Here is a 19,311-nt window from a genome sequence, read left to right as displayed (position 1 = left end):
TGTTTAATGAGGGATAAATTTGTACAGTTATAGCAATAAGCTATATTGAATATGCTCAATAGACAAATAGTCCTGGAATTAAGGGGGGGAGTCATTGAATGTAGGGTTTTAGCTAAGACCCAAGGAAGCCAGAGAATTGGAATTGAGGAGGAAAGAGCAATCAATTCATAGGGAACAATTACAAAAAAATGTCTAAACTCAATCTGTAAAGCAATGTATATTAAAAATAAATAAATTTTAAAAAGAAATATTCAGAATCTGGATATAATAGTTCATATGAATATGCAACTTTTATGTTTAAAGAATGCTTTGCATAGGTTATTTATTATATTTTATCTTTCACCACAGTTAGTGTTGTTCTTTTGAGTCTAAATTATCCTCTTATTAATCTTGTTGAACAACTCAACAGATCCAGAGTTCCAATCAATTACAGTAACATCTGACCACTCCTCTAATACAGTAGACTGGGGAAAAGAAGAATACCCTAAACCTAAAATCCACATCAATGTTTTCTCTTCTAATTTGTTTATAACAATTCAGTATTTCTGCTAATTTTTTCTAAAATAATCTTTGGCTTACATTGACATACGGGACCGTTTTTTAAAGGAATATCATAATTTAGCCTTAATAATATTCTTAATGAATAGAAGATGGAAGAAGAATGAAGATATAAGAATTAATTTTATTTATTTTTTTATATTTTAATAGTTTTTATTTACCAGATATATGCATGGGTAATTTTACAACATTGACAATTGCTAAACATTTTGTTTTAATTTTTCCCCTCCTTTCCCCACCCCAGATGGCAGGTTGATCAATACATGTTAAATATGGTAGAGTATAAATTAAATACAATATGTATATATGTCCAAACAGTCGTGTTGCTGTCCAAAAAGAATTGGACTTTGAAATAGTGTACAATTAGCCTGTGAAGGAAATCCAAAATGCAGGCAGACAAAATTAGAGGGATTGGGAATTCTATGTAGTGGTTCATAGTCATCTCCCAGAGTTCTTTCACTGGTTCAGTTCATTACTGCTCTGTTGGAACTGATTTGGTTCATTTCATTGTTGAAAATGACCACATCCATCAGAATTGATCATCATACAGTATTGTTGTTGAAATATATAATGATCTCTTGGTTCTGCTCATTTCCCTCAGCATCAGTTCATGTAAGTCTCTCCGGGCTTTTCTGAAATCATTCTGCTGTTCATTTCTTACAGAACAATAATATTCCATAATATTCATATACCACAGTTTATTCAGCCATTCTCCAATTGATGGGCATCCATAAGAATTAATTTTTTAAAATTAAAGCATATTAAAGGTTGATCCAAGAAGATATCTGTATCATATATAGATATCTATATCTACTTATAGATATACGTATATGTCTATCATCTCTATCGCTGTCTATCTATATCTCTATGTCTCTACCTCTCTTACCTGTATGTACATTTTTTAAACCAAAGATGAGTGTGTTGGTGACAATGAGCAATCCTGAGAAAGCTAACCTACTTAAAGCCATATTTTGCTTTTTTTTCTTAAAATTATTTTTTATTTGGGAAGGATAAATTTAAAAATTATTAGTATTTTGTGGAAGCCCAAGAAAAGTACAGAGCTAATTAGATAGTATTTAGCTTCATGCAAAAAAAATCAAGTTATGAGTCCTAACAATAAAATCCTTGAGTCCTAAAAGAAGTGGTGATTTGATTTCCTGGCCACTTTTGATGATATTAAAAGAGTTTGGAGAATAGGATCATTTATATGAAATTAGCAAGAAGCACACATCTTAGTTTTCAGGGGGGAAAAGAATGAATTCTAAAAACTAAAATCAGTGAGATTAAATTCTATTCCTGACAAAATTTAAGTGGGTGGTTTGTACACACAAGAGAGAAACAGGGCTCACAAAGAAAAAGTAAGTATAACTTTTTCAAGAATGGCTCATGCTAAACTCATCGAATTTTCTTTTTTTTTTTTTTTTTTTTTTTTTACAAACTAGGCAACTAAATCAAAGAAAAGCTTCCAATTATAGGGTTTAGATTTCTGCAAAGTATTTTGAAAATTCGTATGTTATACATTTAGCTAAAGTGGAGATCTATGGGTTATATGATAATGTAGTTAGGTGGTTTTGGATTAGATTGACTGATAGGAGTCAGAGTGGTCGTTAATAAGTCAATGCCAGCTTGGAAAGAGTTTTTTAATGATGGCTTTTCTTTTTTTTTTTTTCTTTAAATTTTTATTTTATTTTATAATTATAACATTTTTTGACAGTACATATGCATGGGTAATTTTTTACAACATTATCCCTTGCACTTACTTCTATTCAGATTTTTTCCCTTCCTCCCCCAACCCCCTCCCCCAGATGGCAAGCAGTCTTATATATGTTAAATATATTACAGTATATTCTAGATACAATATATGTGTGTAGAACCGAATTTTTTGTTGCACAGGAAGAATTGGATTCAGAAGGTAAAAATAACAGTTTACATTCATTTCCCAGTGTTCCTTTTCTGGATGTAGCTGGTTCTGTCCATTAATGATGGCTTTTCAAAAATTTCTTTCTGTAATTTAACTGATGGCATAGAGAATGTATTGTTGAAATTTCTATTTAATCAATTGACATTTTAAAAAATCAGGTACCTACTATAGACTGTGCACTGAAACAAATATAGAATAAAGCAATCTCAAGGTATTCATATTATTTCCTGGCATTAAATTGGGACTAAAAGTCGAACTGTGTGAAGATTACTTGAAGGTACTGGAGATATTTAGTCTGCAAAGGACAATATTTATAAGAAATGTGATGACCTTCCTCAGAATTATCAAATTAAAGATATTAGATATATTCTGCCTTCAACACAGTATCTTACATTTAATAGGTAATTAATAACTCTTTATATCAATTTTAAGTCTCTTTTTTCCATAAGACAGAAAATGATCAATTAACGGAAAGCTCAAAACAAACAAGTTTTGGCTTAACTTATGCAAGATCTTCCTTAAGAATTAGGACTATCTTTGAAACATTAAATAGAATGCTTCAGGAAATCATAGTTACTCCCCCAACCTTATTTCATGAGAGAGACAGAGATAAAAACACACAAAAAAAGACAGAGACACACAGAGACAGAGAGATAGAGATAGACACACACACACACACACACACACGCACAAAGACCCACAGAGAAAGACAGAGACACACACAGAGACAGAGAGATAGAGATAGACACACACACACACACATACACACACACACACACACACACACACACACACACACACACACACACAAAGACCCACAGAGAAAGACAGAGACACACACAGAGACAGAGATAGAGATAGACACACACACACACACACACACACACACAGAAATATAGAGACACACACAGAGACAGAGACAGAAAGATATGCATAGAAACAGAGAGCATACCTGTATATTAGGCTGTTAGTGGGAGTTGGTTTATTGCTTTTCTGTGGAAGGTTTTATTTGAATATTTTCTAAATTGATCTGATGCATGGGACTGCTGCTAGCCTAAATATATATTTCCAAGTTACCTGCCTTCCCTTTAAAGTTTATCTGGTCCTTTAGGACCAGATAAATCTTGACAATGGGCCTTTTTGACAGTACAGTAATGAATGTTTAAGTTTGGCATGGGCTGTAAAACTTGAGGTTGTTTGTGTTGAGCATAAAGACTGAGCCAATCTGCAAGTCTAATGTGGCCATTGTAGATGGCAGCTTCCTTTTGAATCCAAAAGTGTAATATATTTCATATACATCGACACATTTCCTGGATCTAAAATAGCATCATCATGAGTTTGAGTGTTTTCTTTTAAGCACACACTAAAATTGTTTCATTGCTTCCAGATGCACTGCAAAATGTCAAAACTTTTGCTCAGGAATATACAATAAAATGAGCATGTGATGGTAAAAAAATTGCATTTGAAGCCTATAAATTATCCAACGAAAGATATTAATTTACCTTCATTTTTTAAAGTGGTAGCTTATTTGGGATTGATGTATATTCAATCTTTATATCAGTTGAAGCTTTTTCGTCCTTAACTAACAAGAAAATTTGAATAGATTTGTCTAGTTAATTTCTTTTGCATAGGATGCAGTCTTGATAAAGTCAGTACCTTGTGCTTCATCTGCTTCTTTCTCCATCAGTTTGTTTACTCTATTGTTTACAAAGGCATCATTATTTTTTCCTATAACCATCACCAAGCCATCTACAAACAAGTAAAATTTATTAGTCAAGATGGAGTGTATGTGTGTGAGAAAAAGAGAGAGAAAGAGAGAGAGAGAGAGAGAGAGAGAGAGAGAGGAGAGAGAGAGAGAGAGAGAGAGAGAGAGAGAGAAGAGAGGCAATAGAAAAGGAGAGGAGAAAGAAGAGAAAAAAAGGAGAAAAGAGGAAAAAGGGAAAAAAGAGAAAGGAAGGAAGGAATGAAGGAAGGAAGGAAGGAGGGAAGGAAGGAAGGAAGGAAGGAAGGAAGGAAGGAAGGAAGGAAGGAAGGAAGGAAGGAAGGAAGGAAGGAAGGAAGGAAGGAAGGAAGGAAGGAAGGAAGGAAGGAAGGAAGGAAGGAAGGAAGGGAAAGAGAGAAAGAAGGAAGAAAGGAAGAGAAGGAAGAGAAAGAAAGAAAGAGAAAGAAAGAAAGAAAGAAAGAAAGAAAGAAAGAAGAAAGAAAGAAAGAAAGAAAGAAAGAAAGAAAGAAAAAGAAAGAAAGAAAGAAAAAAAGAAAGAAAGAAAGGAAGGAAGGAAGGAAGGAAGGAAGGAAGGAAGGAAGGAAGGAAGGAAGGAAGGAAGGAAGGAAGGAAGGAAGGAAGGAAGGAAGGAAGGAAGGAAGGAAGGAAGGAAGGAAGAAAGAAAGAAAAGAAATCTACAGAGATGGTGAGACAGAAAGAGATTTAAGAATGACAGGATGACAGAGAAAGGCACAGACACTGAGAGAGGTAAAGACAGAGATAAAAAGGCAGTAACAGAAAATGAGCATTCATCCACATTGATGGACAAATAATCTTAATGCACTATCTGTTTCTATTGCATCGGTAGCTTCATAATGTAATGAGAAAAGTTGGAGTTGACATTAGCAACATTTAGTTCAACTCTTGGCCCCATAATTTATTACAATGTGAACTGGAATAGGAAGGTTCCCTCACTTCTCTCTGTGTGGACCCCAATATTCTTGTTTTAAGTAGGATGATTCGATGACATATTAAATACTTAGAAAAAGGAGGCACATAGCAACAAAGACCACAAGCAATGATGTAGTAAAATTTATTTCTCAGTTTCTGAGAAACTTCTAGAATATCAACATTCTAGATCATCAAAGAGATGGTTGATGAATGTGAAAAAGGAAGAAATGATTGCCAAATTACGACAGAGCATCATCAAGACCAGATCATGGCAGACTAAGTTCCTTTTATATTTTGACATGATTACTAACCTAGGAATGAAGGGATACCTTAGGGGTTAGTTGATCAAAATTTTAACTAAGATTTTGTTCAAATATCTCATACTGTTCTGTTACAGAAGATGTTTACTAGAAATATTGTGATGAGCTCAATAAAATGGGTTGTCTAAAGGCCATATTTTGAATTAACATTTTATTTAACATGATTACTAACCTAGAAATGAATGGATCCCTGAAGGATTTAGTTGACAAAATTTTAACTAGGATTTTGTTCTGCTCTAGAAGATGGAAAGATGCTTACTAGAAACAATGTGATGAGCTCCATAGAGTTGATTGCCTGAAGCCCATATTTTGAATTAGAAAAACACAAACTGACATTTTGGTTAGCATAAAGGTGACAAATTTTAGTTATTTCATGTGTATTATGTTTATTTATTGATCTATCACTTACTATACATCCCTGTACTAGACAGAAAGACAACTAGATCCTATCAAACCTAATTTGATGACGGCCTTCGGGCTGTTAATCATGCAGTCACAGTGACAGGAGGTCTCCAGCAGAGTGCCCTAAGGATCTACACTTGACAATGTGCTTTTTTTATCAATTATATGAATAATAGCATGAATGAAATGTTCATCAGATCTGCACAATCTTGACAGACTAGAGCATTGGGCTGAGACTGTTACTTAGGTACTAAAAGAGAGCTTTACTAGAACAAGATAGAAAAAGCATTTCTGTAGAAAAGGTGTTCTGAAAATCGTTGTGTATTTGTTTTTGTTGTAATTGGTGGCAATCTTATTATGAATCAGTGGTTTGATGAGGTAGCCAAAAAGCTAAAGAAAACTTGGAGTATATTGATAATTATAACTTCCAGTAATAGGGAAGGGATAGTTCACCCTACTCAATCCTCACAGGTCCTGTTTTGTTTAATTCTTCATACCACAGTTTAAGAAGAACTTTATTTTTTCTCAATAGTATTTTATATTACAACATATGTAAAGATAGTTTTCACCATTAATTTTTGTAAGATTTTGTTTCATTTTTTTCCTTCTCTCCTTCCCCTCCTCCTACAAGAGAGCAAGTGATCTAATATAGGTTATATATGTATAATCCTTTTAATCATATTTCTATATTTGTTATATTGTGCTAGAAAAAATCAGACCAAAAGGGGAAAAAACACAAGAAAAAGTAAACAAATGAACAAAAAGTTGAAAATAGTATGCTTCGATTCACATTCAGTTTCCATAGTTCTCTCTCTAGATATGATTGGCATTTTCCATCCCAAGTCTATTAGAATTGTCTTGGATCATTTTATTGTTAGAAGAGCTAAATCTAATTTATCATCACATAATTTTGCTCTTACTGTGTACAATGTTCTCCTGGTTCTACTCACTTTACTCAGTCCATATAAGTCATGATTCCCAGAGGAAAATAAGCAAAATGATGAGGATTTATGTCATAAAATATCATTTATTAAAAAGGAATATTTTAGCCTAGATAAGAAAAAAGAAATAAAAAAGAAAAAAAAAAGAAGAAGAAATATCTGTAGACATGTTAACTGTCTTCCATTAATAGAAAGGCTGTCAAGTGGATAAAGGATTGGAATTTTTTATTCCCAGAGTCAATGGGTGGTCCCATGAGTAAAGGGTAGAAGTTACAAAAAGACCGAGTTAAGCTTGATGTCAGGTATCATTCTCTCACATTTCAAGCTGTTCTAGAGGGCAGTAAGCTGTCTCAAGAGGCAATGGATTCCTTCTCTGTAGTCTACAAGCATTGATTTGATAGCCACTTATAAGATATATTGTAGACAATTCTTTTTACACATGACTTGGGCTTAAATGGCTCCTGACGTCCGATACCTTATTCAAATACTATGATTCAGTTGCTCTGTCTCTTCTAGGAGTCCTTTTAGTTATGTAATCAGACAAGTAGTACCTTTGATGAATGAATTCAGTCTAAGAAATCTCTAACCAGTGGTTGATGGGAACTACAAACAGAATTTGTTTAGGTATAGAATGAGAGTTAGATCTTTAAAGAGATCTCATATTGGTTGAGGTTCAAGGAAGATCATAAACATTGCTCTATTAGAAACAATATATTCTTCATTGATTTTTGCAATAATAATAGTTATTTCTGTGGTTTTCATGAGCATCACAATTTTAGGATATGTCAGCATAATCAGATCTGGACGAATCCTTGTTTTCTCTTTTGTTTTGCAGGTGAAACCATGAGAATTGCCTCTTCAGAATTTGCTGATGACCCATGTTCATCGGTGAAACGCGGCACCATGGTGCGAGCTGCCCGAGCTTTGCTCTCAGCCGTTACTCGCTTGCTCATTTTAGCTGACATGGCCGATGTCATGAGACTTTTATCTCACTTGAAAATCGTGCGTATGACTTGGAAAATCTCTCTTGTGTGGGGGACAGTTTTAAGCCATATAATGGCAATTAAGCATGCAATGACTGCCTCCAGGGATGCACCTGGTTATCATATGATTTGTCCCATTGGTTTTGTAATTTCCCCTAAACATGGCATTATTCACTTTTTGTTTGTTTGTTAAATGTACGATAACAGAAAGAAAACCACTCAAGGAAACCCAGCTCAGTCTTTATACATTTTTCACTTACATTTTCACTTACATTTAACAGAGAAGGAGAGGGACCGGAGTCTTCATGCATTTCATGCCTAAATTCAGACCCAAAATTAGCTCCTTGAACTGGCAATAGCCTAATCATGTTGTAGCTAGGCTCAGTCTTTATTGGAATTAAGTATTAAGTATGAGAGAAGCCAGTCCCTCTCTTTTCTGTAGGCAGACCTTGGACATTTCCTAGGACTGGAGTTCTTCCTGAATGATAGTTCGCCTCAATTATTCTTCCTCAATTTCCCAGCCCACGTTTTAGGGACACTTTCAAAAAGTCCTGAAAGCAGAGATTTCAGATTATAGGCATCCCAATTTAGAGCTCAAGGACCCAGATTGAAATCTATGTTCTGAAAGATTGAACAAATCCTTTGAACTTACTTTCTTTTGTTCTTACTGGAAAATCAGAGGGCTATTAAGGAGAAAGGAAGACTGACATAATGGGGAGAGATTCCATTGGAGTCAGAAAGATATAGAGGTCACGCGTCACCCCTGATCGTGAATGAGTTGTCATCTAATAGTATTCCAGGCAACTCTTGAGTTCCAAGTTGGAGAAGACTTGCTTCCCTGCACATTATGGTGAATTTTCAATGAGAAGCTGCTCTTTGACCGTCAGTTTGAGTGAGCCCTGGCAGGAAAGAGAACTTCCTTTAACCTAAGGATTTTTAGACCCAATGATGAAGGGGAATCTTATCATGAGCCATGTCTGAGTTCTGTGGGGATGGGAGATTTACATGATGACTTATAGCGAATAGGTCTTTAAGGCTTGAAAAGCATGTTATGTTTTTTTTTTTTTTTTTTCCTCATTGGAGTCTAACCATGATGCTCTGAGGCACTCAGATTTTGTACCTCTAAAGGGTATGGGGAGATGCCTAGGGTTACCCCACTAGTCAGAGCAGGAATAAACATGGAGTCTCTAGCGAGAACCAAATCTGGGTCTTCCTGATTCCAACTCATCTGCCTTCCACTCAGTGCAAAAGAGTTTTTGATCCATGATTTCACTAGATTAGAGAGAAAGAATGCCATCGTGGGCTAGGCTGCAATCATGGCTCGAATGCCGGCTTTTTGGAGCAGGAAAACCTGAATTTAAATCTTGCCTTCTGACATATCTCAGTTCCCTAGATTTGGGTGATTCTTCTCACTGTCCTGCCTGCCCCTCTTCTTCCAATCTCATGAGATAAATGGAATGATCTGCTTGATGCTGGAGTTTCCACTCAGGACTTCTTAGAACACATGGAAGTCTAGTTGCAGATATTGAAAACAGAAGATCACCAACTTTATTGTTATTTCCTTCCTTTGGGAGTTTGCTTTTTTGTTCCCCCCAGAACATAGAGCGACTAAAGTCTTCATCCTTCCAAAAAGGCAAGCAGGGCTCTAGTCCCCTGATGGCAGGAACGACCTTTATGGAGGCTCAGTCAGCGCAGTGAGGAGTGTGGTCCCTCCCTAGCGGCCCCCCACTTCCCAGGAGGTCAGTGCCCACTTCTGGGGGAGCCAGACGGCTAACACTTGTGTGTGTGCCCACTTAACCCTCCCAAGGACGACGTACGGACCGCTCCTCTCCTGGTCTGCTCACCTGTGCTCACGGCTCTTTCTCCCTTTCCCCATCAGTGGGGACGATGGGCAGGAGTTTATTAATGATACCAATGGAATGACTCTGTCTGACTCTGCGAAGTCTGGAAGCTTCTTGTCAGTGTGCTGTGAGTGTGAGAGACGGCTCATGGGGAATAAGGAGGCTGGATAAGAGGCCGTGGTCCCTGTGCTCCCTGGCCCTCTAAGGACACCGCCCTTCAAACTTCTCCTAGAACGCTGAGCATAGAATCCTTCTTCACTCAGGCTCTGGACCCGGGCCAATCAGAACAGCCCCGTCTGGGGTACATTGAGAGCGGAGCCTACAAACGCCCAGAAAGGTCAGCCCCGCCATCCCTAAGCGGCCCTGGCGGAAAGTCCATTCTGCAATTAAGTAGCAGCGCAGATTAGCTAATACTATCCTGGGCTCGGATGCTGAGCGGGAGTAACGGAGCTGTGGTACAGGGCTGCCATCTAGTGACCGACTTCTGGAACTACGCGTGGCGGTAGAGATCCACGTTGGAACTTTGGGAAAAGAAAGAGTGGGATGGCATTGCAACAAGCACAGCGTGGGATATACGTATATCCTTATACACATGTGTGCGTGTGTGTGTGTGTATATATATATCTGCAAGTGTATATGTATATGTATATATATCTGCAAGTGTATATGTTTATATATATGCAAATACATCTATATATATATATCTGCAAGTATATATGTATATGTATATATATCTGCAAGTGTATATGTTTATATATATATATATATATCTGCAAGTATATATGTATATGTATATATATCTGCAAGTGTATATGTTTATATATATATATATATATCTGCAAGTATATATGTATATGTATATATATCTGCAAGTGTATATGTTTATATATATATATATATATCTGCAAGTATATATGTATATGTATATATATCTGCAAGTGTATATGTTTATATATATATATATATATCTGCAAGTATATATGTATATGTATATATATCTGCAAGTGTATATGTTTATATATATGCAAATACATCTATATATATATATAATCTGCAAGTATATATGTATATATAGGCAAATATATGTATATATATGTATCTACAAGTATATATGTTTATATATATATATATATCTGCAAGTATATATGTGTATGTATATATGCAAGTATATATATGTATGTGTATATATACATCTGCAAGTATATATATGTATATATATATATATATATATATATATATATATATATATATATATATATATATATATATATATATATATATATATATATATATATATATATATATATATATACACAAGTATGCACACACACACATAGCACTTTACATTTAATTTCTCTTTTGGGGAATGGGAGGGGTCCATCCTGGACAAAAATAATATATCATATGAACACAATTTCTACCTTTGTTTTCATTTCCTTTTTTCTTATTATCCTTTTCTTTATATATTATTTTTTTTATTTCACTTTTCCTGTCTTATTCTTTGTCTGCATTTGATTTATCTTGGATAGAGGGAAAAATTCACATTTTTTTAGATAGAAATCAGTGTATCACCCTATTTGACTTTTTTTTCTAAATGAAGAACCAAACATTTTAGTTACATACTTTATTGCTAACTTTAAAAGGGCTTAAATATAATTATGTGAAGAACACAGCTGAAAATAAAAAATGATCAACTTTATTATGGTGATAATTTTTCCATAAATATAGCTCTACACATCTTTTTAAAAATCAGTTGACTATATGTAGACAAAGCAAAATGTTTCCTGTATTTTATAAAATGTCATGAAGTCATCATCATTTTACGAAATGAGACATTCGTGCTTTTAAGATTCTGTATAGTTGGGATAATAAATGTCTAAGCCAGAAGACAAGTTCACATTTCAGCTTTTCTGCTAAATGCAGAATTTTCTAAAAATCATTTTCAGGACTTTGTTCCCTATATTGTCCACCTATTTATCCATCCATTCATTTATTCATAAATGAGAGAGTTGGACTAGATCTGACCTCCAAAGTTCCTTCCAGCTGAAAAAACAAGAAAATTCTATGTATTATTTCCTCCGTGTAACTAATGTACAAATTCATAGTCTCTCAAAGGCCAACTAGAACACATTTAAACGTTTCCCAACAAGCATGAATGTAGTATTTTAATTAAAACATACGGTGAAGTAGGACCTAATGAAGCAGTCCATCCCATTTTTGTCAAATTATAATTGGTGTTTTTTTCCTTACAAAATCTGCCTTGCAGCAATATCCCCCTTGCTACTAATTATGCCCTTCACAGACAAGCGAAACAAATTTTAGTCTTCTTTGATGTGAGCCTTCAATCCCCTCAACCATGTGTCAATGATTGTCATTTCTTCCTTAATTCTCTCAATCTAGGCACCCTTGCTTTCTTCAACAGATACTGATGTAACCCTTCATCATACTGATCTTTCTCCCCTAGATACTTCAACTTATGAATGTCCTTCCTAACAGTTAGTTCTCAATATTAAGAAATGCACTCTCCTTCTGTCCTGATGGTGACAGTGGGAATGAATTATTCCTCTTTCTGGGATGCTAGTTGGTGCTAGATTTGGACTTTGAAAGACCTGAGTCAAATTGTATCCTCAGATATTTACAGGCTGGATGATATTGGGCATGCCATTTAACTTTTCTTTGCCTTGGTTTCCCCAGCTACACAATGTAGGTAATAATAGCACCTATCATATAAGGTTGTGAGATTCAAGTGCTTCATCCAGTGTCTAGCACATAGTAAGTGCTATATAAGTGCTAGTTGATTATTATTATTATTATTATTATTATTAAATGCCTAAAGTTAAATTCATGTTTTAAACTCTTCTTTCTCATGTTTGGTGCATAATACATTTTCTACAGACTTAGGATTTTTGTTACCAAAAAATTGTATAATGTATATTATCTTATGCTGATGAACTTTTAAGCCTAATTATATATAATTTTAGTCTTGTCTTTTATTCCAAGGTTCTAAATAATTTTGGATTCTGACTTTATCATCCAATATGGTTGGATCTTGACACTTCAATTCCCAATATAATACCATCTGGAATTTTGATAAGTGTGACATTTATGCTTTCAAGACATTGATAAAAATGTTAAATTTCCTTTAAGGAGGAAATTCTTGAGACACTCCAATAAATCCCACCATCTAAGCCAAAGTCTATGTATTTCACAGCCAATATACCAATAGTAGCCAGTGGTCTCAAAATGTAGCATTGTTAATGGCTTTTTCTTAAAAACAAAACAAAACAAAAACAAAACAAAACACATTTCTTAAATTAGTCAGCCCATACATGTGTTTTGGTTTTTTTTTTGGTTGTTGTTTGTTTGTTTGTTTGTTTGTTTTGTTTTGTTTTTAGGATTTGTAAAGCAACATCAAAATGTCACATGCTATTCACTTATTCTTGGGTATATTCCTGAGCTTTTTTCAAATTCCATTTGAAAAGTATCATTTTGGGTTATGAGCTTTATATTCCTGAGCCCCCCAAAAGTGGGTTTTGGAACTACTTTTTGTCAATAACTGTCCAAATCTCATGATTTTTTTAGGAGGAGGTGTCATATGAGTTCATAAATTTGAGGATTGGATTTAATGAGCCTTGAAGAGATTTGTTGGGGTTTTTTGTTTGTTTTTTGTTTTTGTTTTTGTTTTTTTTAATTTTTTGTCCTTTGTAGAAAACCCATAAAGAAGATGCTAAACAATAAATGTTACTCACAGAGAAGAATCAGTTTTACAAGGCAAATGCCAAGCAGTGCCCTCCAGGAAAATACCACAGTAGCGATTTACTCAAATACTTCCCCAGATGTGGAATTGTAATCATCCTGTATTGTCAAATTTGCAGTGTGATCATTTACATGTTGGCCACCTGATGTGTATCACAGTCAGTTGAGTTTCTAAGGACTTTTTTTTTTTTTTTTTTGATATGTCATACTTCAGACACTCTGAGCAATTCTGCATTTCACTTAGCAGCCCGGACCCCAGATCTTTTTACATTCTGCCAGCTCTGAATTAATGTAATCAGATTAAATTGTTAATTTTAGTCATATTGGGAGCTATGAATTCCATAGTAAATATGCATATGATTTATCCTTTAAATGATACTGTCCTCATTTCATTTGGTCCAAAATATGTTTTAAGCATTGACATGTAAAGTTTGTGCTAGACTGGATTAAGTGTTCAGAAATTAGCTCAAGAACCCTACTCTCCTTTTAGAGGTTCTCTTCACACACTCCCAACTAGAAAACAGGGACATTTTGCTGAACAGGTAAGAAATAATAATAACTACTGCATCTAGAGATCTTTGATTTTCCCCAAGTGTTTTCTACATAACAATCCATTGAAGTAGAGAATGCAAATGCTTCATGTCTGTTTTGCAAAATAACAATAGAACAAGGATATCACATTTGCTTAGAACTGCATAATGAGATCTTTAAAGTGATCTCAAAAGTGATTGGGTATAATCATTGTTTTTCTCCTGATTCAGGCTTTTAAAACCCTCTGCAGTCTGGCTTCCATACTATCTTACAGATCTACCTCAGACTGCAAATACTTTTGTCCCTTATCTTCTCGTCCCCAATTTATCTTTCTTATCTGTTTCATATTATTTCCCCTCATCTCTTTTCCATTTAACCAGATAAGATTGCTGTTTGGTTTCTATTCCCTCCTGCTCTGTTCCATTTCACATCATCCTCCTTTATTTGAAGTGAATGCCTTTCCATCCTCATACTGGACTCCCAAAATCCTTTGCTTCCTTTATGATCTGACTCAGATAGCATCTCTTCTATGAAGGTTTCCCCCCAAGCAAACATGGCCTCTACCTCTTTATATTTATAAATAAAAGTATTTACCTTTCACTTATTCCAAACATCACAATTATTTGCCTATCTTTGACCCTCATTAAATTGTCATAGAATTATAAAATCATAAACTTCCACTTGGAAAAGACCTCAGAAGGACACCACTGAGCCAGAAAGCAATTAAGGGACAAGAACAGGGTCATGCAGCCAGTAAGTGCCAGAGGGCACTTTCTAATTCTATATCTTGTGCCCTACCACATGTTCTGTGCTAGAAACTGCTTCACTGAGGAGCCTGTGCTGAATATAGCTTTTTCTTCTCAGATGCGAGCATGGTGCTTAATAAGTGTCTGCTGAAAGCATTAATGAATGAATGAATAAATGAATAAACAAATAATAAGGAAGATGAGACTGAGAGAGGCAAAGAGATATGTTTAGTATTTCCTGACTTTATGACTCTTTTTGTCAGATCCCAAGCCCAATACAGCTGTCAGACATTATATTATACTTTTGTGATCTTTCTAATAAATTCCAATGATCTCGCTTTTTTTCCCCCTGAGGCAATTGTCAAGTGACTTGTCCAGGATCACACAGCCAGGAAGTGTCAAGTGTCTGAGGTCACATTTGAACTCAGGTCCTGCTGACTTCAGGGCTGGTGCTCTCTCTACTCTTCCTTGCTCTTTTAGTGATACGCATGATGGGAGATTCCTGTGAATGTTGGCCAGCAGACTGCCAACACTGAGTGATGTGAGATGCCATAATATTTACCAGGCTCCCATTTCTCACACGTTTTTGGAAGACTTTCATAAGGCTGGTGGTGTTTGTTCGGTGCTCCATATGCTGAAGGAAACATCTCTGCAGCTCTTTTTTCACACTGCTTGTCGATCTCAGAAGGATCTTCCTGAGGCTCTAAGGCACGAGACTTTTGTGACCATAGGAGTGCCGATTTCCACAGAAGCTAAAGTGCCATAAGCATTATTGCATCCTTCATGCTTCTGTACATTGGAAATGGAATTATTGCTGCTCTGGAGATGACTGAGAGGTGGTCACCAACCTTGCCTTAAAGATCATTGGTTAAATCAAACTTAGAAACTGCCTTGGTAATTAATGGGACCCAAGCCAGACTTTTACTACATCATCTTTTTTTGTTTGTTTGTTTTATTGGTCTTATTTGGTCCTATTTTAATCAATGCCTGATCTTATTGGTAGGTGTAGTAGGACATGATCTATTCTTTAGGAAATGTCAATTTAGTGACTCAGTTTACAGCAGAGAAGCCACACAATTGACAAATCAATAAGTCCTGGCTAACCTCATGGCCAAACTCCTATTCAACTTTCATCCGAATCCTCTGACCAAGTAATAATTATGAATGAGTTCACTAACTTAACATTTATATAGCACTTTGAGGATAGCAAAGAACTTTACGCATATTGTCTCATTTGACACTCCCAACAATTCAGAGAAGTAGATATTATTATTACCTTCATCCTATAAATGGGGAAACTGAGGTGCAGGGATATTAAATGAATAGCCCTGTATAACATCTGAGGCTGGTTTTGAATTCAAATTTATCTTGATTCCATATACAAAGATCTATCTACGAAATCACCTAGCTGCTTTTCTAGGTTTCCATTGCTGTTTGTCAGTATACCCCTAAAGCCAGGGGTTCTCAAACTATGGCCCATGGGCCAGATTCGGTCCGCTGAGGACATTTATATGGCCCTCTGAATATGGCAAATGGGCTGAGGGGCGGAGACAGTGTGAGCTTTTGTTTTTCCTATAGTCTGGCCCTCCAACAGTCTGAGGGACAGTGAACTGGCCCCCTATTTAAAAAGTTTGAGGACCACTGCCTAAAACTCTTATAAATTTAGCCAACCTCATCATAAACTCATAGGATTTTTCTGGAACCGTATTATCCCCAAGCATTTGTCTAGTTCACATTTCAGAGAGTTTAAGTCATCCTCATCCTCATTTTCATCTTCCTCCTTCTCATCATCATCTTTTTTTTCATTGCTATTATTATTCCTATAAAACACAAACTAATCAAATATTTGTGTATATTGAAGTTCCTGAAATATCTGACAAGTTTATGATGAGGTCAGTTAAAGCTATTAGGAATATATTGACAACAGCACTGAAACCTAGTGAGGCAATTAGGAAATGTAATAATAATAATTTATCATCATCATTATTATTTACTTTAGATAGTATTTTACATATATGTTATCTTATTACATAGATTATCTTATAAATAACACTACATTTATTATTATTAAAATGTGTGTATTATATTTATCACCATAATTATTATTTGCTTTAATGTTTGCAAAGTTTTATATTCATTATCATGTTTTACATACATTATCTTTCTGGATTTACATGTTCCTCAACTTTCATATGTGATTACATAATGACATCTAAAATGCTTCAGAGGCATTCATTTTTTCTCTAACAAGGGGAAAGATATTTGTAATAGAGAAAGATATAGGGAAAAAAAGAATTGAGCAGCATCTAGAGGGTGTAGTAAATAGAGTGTCAGCCCTGAATTCAGGAGGACCTGAGTTCAAAATTGGCCCCAGACATTTAACACTTCCTGGGCAAGTCACTTAACCCTAACTGCTTCGAAACAAGAAAACAAAACAAAACAAAAAAGAATGTGAAGTTATATGTCTTTTGAGAAGTAGCTTGATTTAAGGGAAAAGGGAAATGGGCTCATTTCCCAAAGCCTTCATTGGAAATAGCATGTTCTAATCACAAACTTTTAGAATAGAATGGGTTTTAGTGGCCATATACAGCAACTGACCCCTGAGAATCAAGACTCACATCAACATTACCCTCACAGGGAATCATCAAAGTGGTACTTAACAAACTCCAGTGAAAAACAAACTACTACTTCCTTTTTAAGTTGGCCATCCCATTTTCTGATAGCTCTAATTTTTTTTTGGGGGGGAGGGAATTGAGGCAATTACGTTAGGTGACTTGCCCAGGATCACACAACCTGTGTGTCAAATGTCTGAGGCTTGATTTGAACTCATGTCCTTCTGACTCCAGAGTTGGTGCTCTCTCTGCTGCATGATCTACCCTTCTAAGTGGTTTTATCCTCCCCAACATACAGCTGCTGTGCCTCATGTAGTTTTTTCCCTCTTAACCTTTTGTAAACTAACAGAACAAGTTTATTCTTTCTCTTCCACATTACAGTCTTCCAAGTACTTAAACCTAGCTATAACCCCCAAGTCTTCTCTTCTCCACACAAAACATTTCCCAAACCTTGGACTCATCTGCATTAGAAAGGGAGTTAAATTCTTTACAATGTGGTTGCCTACATTTGTACACACTTGAGTTTATCATTAACTTTCCTGAAATAGGGTTCCCAGAATTGAATGCAATAGATGTAGCCTAATTAGGACAAAGTACAGGAGGACTATCAGTTCCTTTTTCCTGGCATCTCATTATCTCTTAATAGAGGACAAATTTCCAAGACATGTTTCTTGTTTGTTGGATGCCATATTGAGCTTTTGGTTCAATAAAACTCTGACAAATAGATACCTAACCATATTATTAAACTGAAGTGGAAGAGTTTACCTTTACCTCTATTGCCTGTCCTTAATTTTCAGTCTGAAGGCACTGGATTGAACTTTTACAATGCACACAAGCTCAGTAGAAAAGTTCCAACTTCTTGGGGAAGAAGCACGCCCTGAAATTATCCATTTTTCTAGCTTATAATTAGCTTTGTACCAGATCTATTGTCTAAGGTCCTGGGCTCTTGAATTCTTTGTACATCATTGATCATAATTTGCAAAATTTCGTATCAGATCTTTAATCTGAGATCAAGCTTTTCTTGTTAAAGCTATAGTAACTCCAAGGTTGCATTAAGCTTTGATAAATTTTTATAGCTCCAGGTATGCTCTAAGATGAGAAATTTAAGTCACTTGTTCAAGGTCACATGGGGAATGAATGTCAGAAACAGCATGTGACGTAATTTAGTATGCCCTCCACAAATCACCAGATTATGGCTGGGAGAACACAAATGGTTATTTAACCAATGTCAGTGATCTCAGAGAATAAAAGAAATGGCAAAGAACTGGAGATGGATAAATGTCTCATTTAAAACAAAAATGAGGAGGATATAGTCTATAAAATAAAGTTCAGTAAAATTGATTTTTATTCCATGTATAACTGCCATTAATTTTTAAAGTTCTACTTTTCCCAGTTCTTACAAAATTGAAAGGTGATCAGTGAAAGCCTACGTGGCTTCATCCAGAACATATCAATCCTTCCTAGCTGTGTGACCCTGGGCAAGTCACTTGACCCCAGCCTCAGAAAAAAAGCAAAAAACAAAAAACAAAACCAGAACATATCAATCTAGATTCACCAATGAAAGCCCACATGGCTTCTTCTAGAACATATCAATCTAGATACCCGATAGCTTTCTCTTGACTAAATATTTTGACTGGTAGAAATTTACTAAAGCATGAATAGCGTGGAGAGGGAGGCTACATGATAATATGATTACATAAACTCAAAGGCAAATAGGCTAAAAAAAGTATGAATTTGGAGAGTAGCTTTTTATTTGAATATCTTTGTTCTGAGATGTCCAATATTTTCACGACTAACTTGCAGAAAGCCATGTAGACGGTTTTCAGATCTGTAGATAGAAGCAATCTGTGTATGTGTGAGGTTGGAGAAGGTAAGGAGAACAGGAAGAGGGAATAATTCATATAACAAAGAAATCCAGTATTTAAAACAACAGACTCGAATGAAATTAAATGTATAGGAAAAACTTCTTAGGTTAAAAAAATTAACTTTACAAGTCCAAGATGGAAGAAATGTGGAGAAAAAGAAACATAGATCACACGATAAAGTT

The 19,311-nt window shown here is 35.3% G+C and overlaps 1 protein-coding gene across 1 annotated transcript in view; it reads left to right on the top strand.

Annotated features, from left to right (window-relative positions):
- CTNNA2 (catenin alpha 2) overlaps positions 1-19,311 on the top strand; it is a 1,514,496-nt gene that overhangs the window by 475,978 nt on the left and 1,019,207 nt on the right. Inside the window, 1 exon segment of the mRNA XM_074285480.1 lies at positions 7,631-7,797. Within this exon segment, the coding sequence (XP_074141581.1) occupies positions 7,631-7,797 (167 nt within the window).

Source organism: Sminthopsis crassicaudata, chromosome 2 (genome assembly GCF_048593235.1).
Source record: "Sminthopsis crassicaudata isolate SCR6 chromosome 2, ASM4859323v1, whole genome shotgun sequence".
NCBI classification, from domain to species: domain Eukaryota; kingdom Metazoa; phylum Chordata; class Mammalia; order Dasyuromorphia; family Dasyuridae; genus Sminthopsis; species Sminthopsis crassicaudata.
The sequence above is the reverse complement of the archived record's forward strand: the minus strand, read 5'-3'. Positions and strand labels throughout refer to the sequence as shown.